Here is a 10,000-nt window from a genome sequence, read left to right on the forward strand (position 1 = left end):
CCTGTTTGAAAACTCTGCGACAATCATACATCATGTCATAGGTACGTCATACTCATAAGCTTGGCGCATGCACCAAATATCATACCATGTAAATCAGACCTTAGGAAGCAAGGTTTTATTAAAAGTGATGACCTGAAATTAAATTGTTTATAAAAGATAATACTGGTCATATCAATATGGTTGAGCATTTCCCTCCTGAGAGTGACAATAAGGAGCTTTAACCCATTGACTCCTGGGAATGAAACTTTTGAGTGAGACAGACAATTTTACTTGTCACAGGGTGCCTGAGTAATCAATGGGTTAACTAGTCAAAAACTACTGTATGTCCCCTTCATTAACGCATTGACTCCTGGGAATGAGACTTAACAGATTTTACTCTGCCTCATACCAGACGATTATTTTTAATCGTCAACTGGAGTGTCCCCGTGTGCCTGACGAGTCACTGAATCTAGCACGAGACATTCTGCAAACTGACTGTTCACATGTGAGGACAGTAGTCTCTCCGAGATTTTCAAACTAATCCCCTCTAGAGAAAAGATACATAGCAAATAAATTTAGTGGTCATGACAAGATGATAAAGAAGAACTCGCTCACTTCTTGTTGCATTTGTCATTCAAAAACCTCTAAGTGCTTTGTCAGCTCCCTAATTATCGATTCGATTTTACTTGATTTAACAGTGATTTTAGTCATCAGTGCCCTTCAATTTATGACAAATGGGTTAGAGTGGCTGTATTACAGCCTTACGTTACAGTAAGGTACAATGTAGATTTGATGGCAAGTACATTTGTATAAGACTAGTGCACTTTCACTTTAAACAAAAGAATGCTGTACCTGTAACTCAGCTTGTGCTTTTGCAAAGTTATTGGCATAGGTGCTGTAAAGTTTGATGAACGGTGCCATTGCTAAGAATGCATCCCCCAAACCAAGAGTTTCCATGTGACTCAAGAGTTCTCTGTTGACTGCCTGGATTGCTTCAATGTTTGAGAAGATTGTGTTCAATGCACTTTGAGGAAGGATGCATGCAACTTGCAGAGGAGCAAGAAACAGCTGAAAAATTATAACAGTCCGTTCCATGTCATGCAGATAATTGTAGCACTATATAAATTATCTTCATTTAATGTCTTTAATACACCGTACACTTCCATCATACATTTTAATGCCAAACCATAAAAGAAACACCTTTTACAAACCCACCATCATGGGGTTGATACGAGGACAATGAACTTTTTGCATTTGTCAAGACAGCTGAAAAAATTGCAGAAAAAAATCAAGAGAAATTGAATGAGATTTTTTCAGCTGTCATGTCACCAGTTCAAGGGTGGCTACACTTGCAATTTTCATTGTGCACTAGCCACACAACAAAATTTTGGAGGGGCTTAAGTTCATTCATGTGTGTGTGTGTGTGTGCTCACTTGTAATACTTGGTTTAGGTTTTGTGTGGAATGCAAGAGTTTGCTTCAATACAACAGATGGACGATTTTGACCCCATCATTTAGTCAAGCCTAATCTCTAGTTTATTTAACTCTGCCAAAACAAAACCTGTAATAATTACAAAATTGCAATGAATATACATATACTCACTGACGTCAAAGCATGAAGGTGGTCTTGGTAAGTTTTCTCGGTGGCAAAAATCTCACTTATTACTTTCTTTCTCTTCCTGGCATTGGTTTGACTGCGGAGCATGTTATTGAATTCCGCTGAAATTGCCTGACTTGTTTGGGAAATTTGGAGAGACAGGAACTTTTTTGCATTGTGCACTGTCAAGAAAAAGATCATTCTTAATCATTGAGGAAAGTCTCAATGCAAGAAAATTCCATGGACACAACATTGCTACATGTGTACATTGTAGTTGCCACAACTGCATGCAACCAAATCTCCCATAAAACTTAACCAGGCCTACAAGATCAAACCAGCTGATTGCATCTGGAAATTTGCTCTGAATGACTTTGTTGGATAAATACCGATCAAGTGCTGTAACCTCAGACAGCAAGTATCATAGAAAAGCAAGGATGCCGGGCGCGCTGGAAGCTATAAAGTATAAAATATTATGAAAAAAATTCATACTCGTGTTACAAGAACTTAGTTTTTAACGTAAGATTTTCTCCTCCAAAAATTATGAGAAAAACGTCATAAACAAGCTATGAATTGATCGATTACGCGATACGATTTTGTGAACGATGCTTTCGTGGACAGAGTTCATTGATTTCTCTATCAATGAAAGCATCCTAGCATCAGGTTAAGTTCATAAAAATCTTGGTAAATGTTTTTGATTGTTAAACATATTTTCTTATCTAATGCTTCATGTACTCACGCTTTGGACGAAAGGGACTCCCGACGCCATTAACCGTTGACATGATTTGAGTAATTCGTGACTTTTAGAAAACAAGCTTGAAGACAATAAAGAGCAAAATATACAGCTACAACGCTTTTCTTCTGATTAGGCAAAGAAGGACAGTGTGTAACTTCGTATTTAAAAATACCAAATGTTCACGAACAAACAACGAACATTAGGATTCAAATGTTTTAAACTTACCACCTTTGTTTAACCTGAGGGCCTGGGTACTACAATGAGTCCGCTGACTTAATCGTTTTCTAGGACCGCGGTTCACAAACCCCTCAATCTCGTACCAGATTGCGAACCCCTTGCCTTGGCTCTTGACCGTGTCACGTGACCTTGTCAATCATAAAAAAAATAGTCATGGTACAAAATAGATGACAGAAATGGAAAAAGCGTGATTAAATTAGTAATGCCGCTGTTGAATGTTGAAACTTTTACCGGAAACTTGTGTGCAACAGCGCTGCGAAACAAGTTTCATGAGCCGTTGCACCATGCAACATAAAAGGTCGACACTCGTTCGGGAACGTTGAAACTGGTCTCGAAATATGCCTTAGCCGGTTTCTGATTGTTTACGCAGCGTAGCGTAACAATACCGAGCGAGCACACGGAATACGCAGTGAAGTTCTTGGGGGTGGGGATGGGCGGGGTGGGGGGGGGGGGGTGAGAAGGGGCCTCTACTTTTTGTGAAACTTGTATCGCACCGGAAGAATAAAAACGTTTCTTGAAACCGACAAAGTTACACGTTGCAATGCCTCCTGAAACTTGTTTCGCAGCGCCGTTGTACACAAGTCTCAGCGTGTCAATTTGGAGGCCACTGGCATTTAAGTGCGTATTTTAGAGTGGTTTGAAAGTTAGCAAAGCAAAGCAAAGCATGCCATCCAGCAGCTGTTTTCCATATAATCTCAGTAAATTTTTTAAGCATAAAAGTCACTGTAAAATCTCTCACATAAATGTTCTACTCAAAATTGACATTCTTACTAAGTTCAACTCGGTCTTTCCATTTCTGGCATCTATTTTGCACTATTACCGTTTTTTATGATTGACAAGGTCACGTGACACAGTCGTGCAAAGACCTATTAAGTCATAATTCAAATAATTAATCGCAAATTAAATTTTTATCATACAACTATTTCTCGACAGCTGCTACATGCAAAATGACGGATGGATGTCACAGTCTTGCCATCATGCAACCATAGAGTTTAGTACTTTAACCAACAAATCAAAATATTTAAAACAAATGCAGACACGGTGTACAAAATTGAATTCAACAAAAACAATCTATTTTTCAGATCAGTCAGTGTGAAATCTCCTTTAAAAGGCTTTGTGCATGTAATTGGATTTGCCCAAAATAATCCAAAAGTTGACAACAGATGATATCTAAAATTACTGTGATCCATTTCTGTTGTCTAGCAACATGGTTTGTCAGTGTTCACTTCCCTTTATTTTAAATTTGCCATCATTTTAGTCTTTCTTTAATAATTCCTTTTTTTGAGTCTTCAATTTTTACTTTCCTAAAGTAAAAAATAACCCTTTTTCTGAATGTGCCAAATACTGGTTACGAAACTAAAGTGACTGGACTGTGAGTGCAACACAACACCCAGAACACCTCCGATCTTTGGTTTGTGAATCAACGTATTTCCAAGTAAACTTTCTCATAACAAAACTCACAGTTGAACTGCAATGTAAAGTTCTCTCCCTCAGTCATTTTTGTATGATAAGGAGGGACATGGGCTCTGGCTGTACCATGGAGTGTTTTTACTCATGTGACCAGCAGCCATATTGGATTACTGTAACAAAAGAGGCAAATTTGCATAAAAATAGAGTTCAATTCACGGAGGATTAGTCTGGTACACCATCATGGCCACCATTTCTTTGTTTTGGAACACCAACATGGCTGCCGTGACGTCATGTGAAAACGCTCTACAGGTTGACGTTTCATTGGTTACTTCCTTGAAGCGAAGATAAAAGGTAGGACTCCGTTTAAGTTAAACACGATAACATTTTATTCTCAAAGCGGTTGATCACTTGACACTAACAAAGTCACACTTTTAAAACATCCTGCAAGTCAGGATTGTTTTACTTTGACAAGTGACTTGTATTATGAGACATAGGATAAAGTTGCAACTGGGTGGAATCACTGCAAAATAAAATTTGTACTGCCTACCAAGGGCATACTAAGTTGGAAAAAAGCTCAAGTTGATGGCTTAGCCTTTCCAGACAACACACCTACATTCCTATGTTAAATATGCATGGTCACTAACATTCAAATAAATTATATAGAGTTTTAAATTTATCCATCAATTCTAACCTGAAAACCTACTATACAGATATCGTTGGATGAACCAAAAAAGCTTGAATTTTCAAAAATTATTTTGCCTATCAGATGGCAAACCAAGCCTTGGTTGATAAGTTTTTAATTTAATTCAAAATATGTAAAAGAGTTAATTTAAAAACTCTTTGCATTTGCTTCTCCCAAGACTTCCCTTGAGAGAAAAATATTTCAAAGTTAACTACAAAGACTAGATTCAATTCCGTATCAATTGTAATATTGCAGTTTGTAACTCAACTCTAGTGCGATAAACATTTAAGGATAAAAATAAGAGAAAGACGTCATACCATGCGATATGATAAGGTGTAAAAGTGTACATGTAAATGGTGATAAATTTAAATAAATAGCTTTGCGCGTATGGACTCTGATTGTATGTTTAAGCATGGCTTCTTCTTCTTTATGAATAACATTTCATAAGTCAGACAGTCCAATTTTCCGTTGCACTTCTTCAAAACGGAAAAATTGTTGGTCAGATCTCCGATGGATTCTAGGTCTACCGAGGTCGTTCTTTAAGTGCTTGCCGATTGCTGAATAGCAGTGTTCGCCAATACGCTGAAATAAGTGTCGGCTGGTGTAGCCGACATACTCTGCATCACACAGATCACATTGGTAATTGTACACAACGCATTGTTGGCTAATTATAGGTGGCAACACAACTTCTTTCACTCATTTTTATCCTTAAATGTTTATCCAAATTTAACCTTATTCAAACTCTAGAAGGACATGGCTAAGAAGCCTGAAAAATCCAAGTTTTGGCTGATGCTTTGTGAATTATTACTGCCAGAATTACAATATATCAAAAGGACCAATAGTTGACTTGATTACATTTTCGATTTCTTAAAAGTTTATCAATGAGAGCAATTGAGTCACGTGGGGGCACCAGCTCCTTCTGCCAATCCCAACACAAAGTTCCCTATCTCTGTCCTGCTTGGAGGCTCAGGCAACTCCCAATAGTCTCTATTTCCATGAAGTTCATCTCGACAAATTGGACAAGTGTTATTTACATCACTCCTGTGGAGCAAAAAGAACATTTCAAATTTTTAAGCGTTTTAAGTTTCAGGCCCTGTTCAAATCACTGCAGGGCTAACGCTTGGCGGTCACCAAGGTCGCCTGTGGCGACATAAAGACGTACCAGGACGACTAAGAATTGGCGTTCAAGAATTCATATTCATCGATATATTGCGAGGTGCAAAGTCGAAATAAAAATAAAATAACAAGTTGTTTAATTTGGCTATTTTTCAGTTCTTTTCCCAACTTAAATTTCACTGAATCCCACGCACTTTTAGTTTTTAAATGGAAAATTCAAAGAGGAATTGACCGCAAAGATTTCTGAGACACCATTTTTGCTTTTCTGTTGCCACAGGACTCCATTCTCACCTCGAGTGCTGTGCTGTCGTTTTAAAAATCCTCGAGACATTCCGCTTATTTCGCCACTTAATTACGTCATGGGTGACCATGAAATCAAAGAAAGTGGCCCGGCTGGCCACCAAGCACTGGAGTTAAGTTTTAGCCCTCCAAATGGTCATGATAGTAAACAATAATAATATTAGCACATACTAAATCAGTGGATAGTGTTGAAAGTGCACTCTGATTGGCTATTCAAATTCTGAATATCCATTCCTATTCACCTCCGAGCAACTCTCACAGGATTTGCGCCCAAAAATAAATGTAATCGTGGCATGAATACATGAGTTAAAATTATCTCTTACAACTATTCACCTCACTGAGTCCATGTCGGATTTTGCTTCATGGCTCGGTAGATATCCACCACTAGCAGCCTCCACTTTGGTGAATAGTTGTTAATTATTCATTGAAATACAGGTGAATAGTGGTGGATATTTACCAAGCCATGAAGGGGTGCACGGTAAATATCCACTGCTTTCAGTGACACTGACAGTGTGATACATACATGTATATGTATCTAGCTGGAGTTTTGAAAACAAGGCCACGCTTTCCTGCCAAATCCAAAGTGCAAGTGTTGCCTTAGGCAGCACCTGAAATTAGGGCGACGCCTAAAAACCTTGGGGGGACACCGTCATGGCTTGTTCAACGCAAGTCTAACAAGTATGAAATATTAGTCCATAGCCAAAAGAATTCAGTAGACCTCTTTCTGGAAGGTGTAGGGAAGTAAATGTTGAGAAAAAGTTAGAGATGGCCATTGCTTAATAATTTGTTGGGTTGGATTTATTTGAGATAACTGTAGCTGAGGTTGTGAAAAGAAGGTGAAACTTTTCTGTGAAATCCAAAGTGCAAGTGCTGCCTTAGGGAGTATAGCACTTGCACCTAGGGTGAGGCCTAAAAACCTGGGGGTGGGGGCTCCATTATGGTTTGTTGCATGCAAGTCTTAACAAGTATGAAGTATTATTCCACAGACAAAAGAATTCACTAAACTTCTTTGTGGGAGGCTTAGGGAAGTAAAATGTTGATCTTTTTTGGGTCAGAGAAAAAGGCTCCTGTGCCTCTAATGAAACATGAGCTCTCCGCGAGTCACTTTAGTCATGTTTCAAAGATCAGTTCCACGTATCCCAAACACAATAATGGCCTTTGACTTAATAACTACTGATGTTAGCCTGTTTCTCACATATAATTTTTTTCATTTCCTGGTCTAAATTGCACGCATTGAATAATGAGCCAAGTTGACCTATAATACCCAAAGCAAAACGGGAAGCCCTTATGTCTTTTTCCATTCGCTAAGAGGTGAATAGTACTTGCTTCTCGTCTTTGAGCCGGCCAATCAGAATGCATGGAAAGCACTATTCATTTTCGTGGTATATGCTAATTAATGACAGTTGGCTATCATGTTTGCCATCAAACAGTCCACGATAATGATGATACATGTCGTTTGTGTTCGCACTGCTAAATGGTTTCCAGTCTCCAATCACATGCACTATTATTATTGCAAACAAACATAGGTGCACCTTGTTCTAATTAATTTTATTACTTTGCATATAAAACTACAATTTCAGTTCATGTGGCTTGATTGTTTTGCTTTTCTTCTCAATTTCTTGTTTTCAACGTCACTGGAATCATCAGAACACGCACTGGACCATATCTAAACTGTATGATAGCTGGTTTACGATAGTGCATATTTGGAACTTATATAATAAACTATCATGACCTCATCAAACTAGATCATATAATCTAGGTGAAGTAAGATTGTGTCTTGCTAACCCTAAACTCTGTATCCCAGAAAGGACAGTTTTAACCATTAACAAGAGTTTGACAATGTAGGAAGTCATCTTCAAAGTTGAGTGATCTGTGCAAGTTAACTTACCACCTTTCAATGCAAGTCTTACAGAAGCTGTGTACACAAGATAAGATGACTTCAGCCTTCAAATCCATACATATGCAACACTCATCACTCTCGGAATTTTCTGCAGCCACTTCATCAACTCTACAACCAGAAAATATTGAAGTCATCAGGTACAGACTGAGGTAAAATAAGCTGTATAACAAACAATATTATTGTTATGCTGGTGCGATGTTAGCCCTAAGAAAATTGAGACAGCAAACAACAACATTATTGCTGTTTGTAAAGCTTCAAAATAAAATATTAATAACAAATCCACCTTACCATTTAAAGGTTTAAAACCATACTTTGTTACATTTTGAATTGATTTGTGGACTGCATTTACTTTAATTTCAATCTGATATTTCTTTGTCAGAAAAATTTACAAAGCCGCTGCTGATGGCCCGTCCCATCCATTTTGTTTTGCCTTACATTCACCTGCCACAGCAGTGAAAATAACATCATGACAGTCACAATGGATCATTATGATGAGTCGCTCCCAATCAAAAATGTGTGATGCAGTTGTACAGAGTTGAGTTTAATACCTTGTCATAATCATGGATGCAGATAGGCTTTCTCTAACCTCTTCTAGTCTCACTGGACATAATTCCAACATCTACAAGGCAACCAAAAATATTAAGATTAGTACATGAAAGTGAATGAAAGCTCTGCAGTATTGCCCATGGTGGATTATCTATTACAGGAGCAGAACAGGTAAATGGGTTTCATGCAGTATTGTCATTGGCTTATTTCAATCCACTTTGCCAGCATCCTCCATCTCCTATATTCCTATATGAACCACCAATAACCCACAATTCTTCAACATGCCGTGACGAAGGGCTAACACTTGCAAGGTCAGCTTGTAAATCTTTCTTGTACAGTGGTTAACTAATACCTTCATCATCTTGTTTGCTAAAACTAAATTTCCGTATTTTACTCCCCACCGACCCACAATGGTCTGTCAACTGCTACTGTAAACACAATTAGCAGCAACAAAAGGAAAAACCATTGGTTGAAAGTAGCATTTTCTTGCGCTTTGTGTCGGCTACTTGTAATTACTTTGAGTTTTGATTGGTTTACTGGATTGTCTCCGTCCTTTTTGATTGGCTAAAGTAATTACTTTGGTTTTGGTTTTACAACATTCGATTGAAACTCGCTCTAGTAAAAGTTAATTGATTCCAGCATTTAACAGTAATTACCTCCCCAACAAAATCAACTCTTTCCCAGTCTTCATCTTCATGACTGTGAGTGTGCCTCAGTTGCTTGGTGATATCACGATACAGCTTGCAGAACTGTCTCAGATCCATCACTCTTTCACTCACGACGCTTGAATTGGAGGTATTGATCTACAAGTAATCAAAGACAGTCATGACCATGAGAACATTCTATGTTGCTTTCAAATAAAAGGAATCATTTCCACAGAGGTCCCTACTTCATTACGCATGCATAATAAATTTCCTTCACTGTTTTGTTTTTACTGTCTTTTATGTTAAACTTTTCATGCAAACATGTCTGCTAACAAGTGAGGGAAACAAAACAGCAGTGTGGTACTATTGAAGAAGATTTTGAAATTTTTGTCTGTGAGTCGCTGTGTGCTGCTTGAATGTTTTTTCTTGTTTCCCCTCTTGTATATTTTCTCTCTTTTATCCTAAATAGAAATGTAATTTATTAAAAAGACATGTTATTAGTCAACCTATAGTTTGCCCTTCTCCATTTATCTGGTGCTTGGCATGTTATATAATATATTGATGTATTTTAAAGTAAATGGAGGGAATAAAAAATACAAATACAATATACATGGCTAATTTGTATTTAAGGGATGAAGAAAAATGGATCTCTTTTCCCTCTTCTTCTCAATCTTCTTTGCCCATGTCGCTCACATCATTCTTCCTTTTCTTCCAAGCTTTCCTCTTTCTATTCTTTCATCCTGTCGTTCTATTCCAGATCCCACTCAGCTTTTTCTGCCATTTTAAATCTTTGAGGTCCAAACCGGCCTAAACCGGCCAGACTTACTCTGTCTAATGCCAGACGATTCTACTCATCA

General features: G+C 37.9%; 2 protein-coding genes across 2 annotated transcripts in view; both read right to left on the reverse strand.

The window, feature by feature from the left end:
• Positions 1-2,519, reverse strand: part of LOC137972001 (rho guanine nucleotide exchange factor 39-like) — a 10,778-nt gene extending 8,259 nt beyond the window's left edge. The window contains exons 1-3 of the mRNA XM_068818791.1: positions 2,312-2,519; positions 1,582-1,757; positions 832-1,047 (exon numbers count right to left, since the gene is read on the reverse strand). Of these exons, the coding sequence (XP_068674892.1) occupies positions 832-1,047; positions 1,582-1,757; positions 2,312-2,354 (435 nt within the window). The 5' untranslated portion in view covers positions 2,355-2,519. The remainder of the gene's footprint in view (positions 1-831; positions 1,048-1,581; positions 1,758-2,311) is intronic.
• A 1,798-nt stretch (positions 2,520-4,317) lies between these two features.
• LOC137969640 (RING finger protein 141-like) overlaps positions 4,318-10,000 on the reverse strand; it is a 7,112-nt gene continuing 1,429 nt past the window's right edge. Inside the window, exons 4-7 of the mRNA XM_068815964.1 lie at positions 9,156-9,302; positions 8,502-8,572; positions 7,942-8,061; positions 4,318-5,678 (exon numbers count right to left, since the gene is read on the reverse strand). Of these exons, the coding sequence (XP_068672065.1) occupies positions 5,534-5,678; positions 7,942-8,061; positions 8,502-8,572; positions 9,156-9,302 (483 nt within the window). The 3' untranslated portion in view covers positions 4,318-5,533. The remainder of the gene's footprint in view (positions 5,679-7,941; positions 8,062-8,501; positions 8,573-9,155; positions 9,303-10,000) is intronic.

Source organism: Montipora foliosa, chromosome 9 (genome assembly GCF_036669935.1).
Source record: "Montipora foliosa isolate CH-2021 chromosome 9, ASM3666993v2, whole genome shotgun sequence".
NCBI lineage: Eukaryota > Metazoa > Cnidaria > Anthozoa > Scleractinia > Acroporidae > Montipora > Montipora foliosa.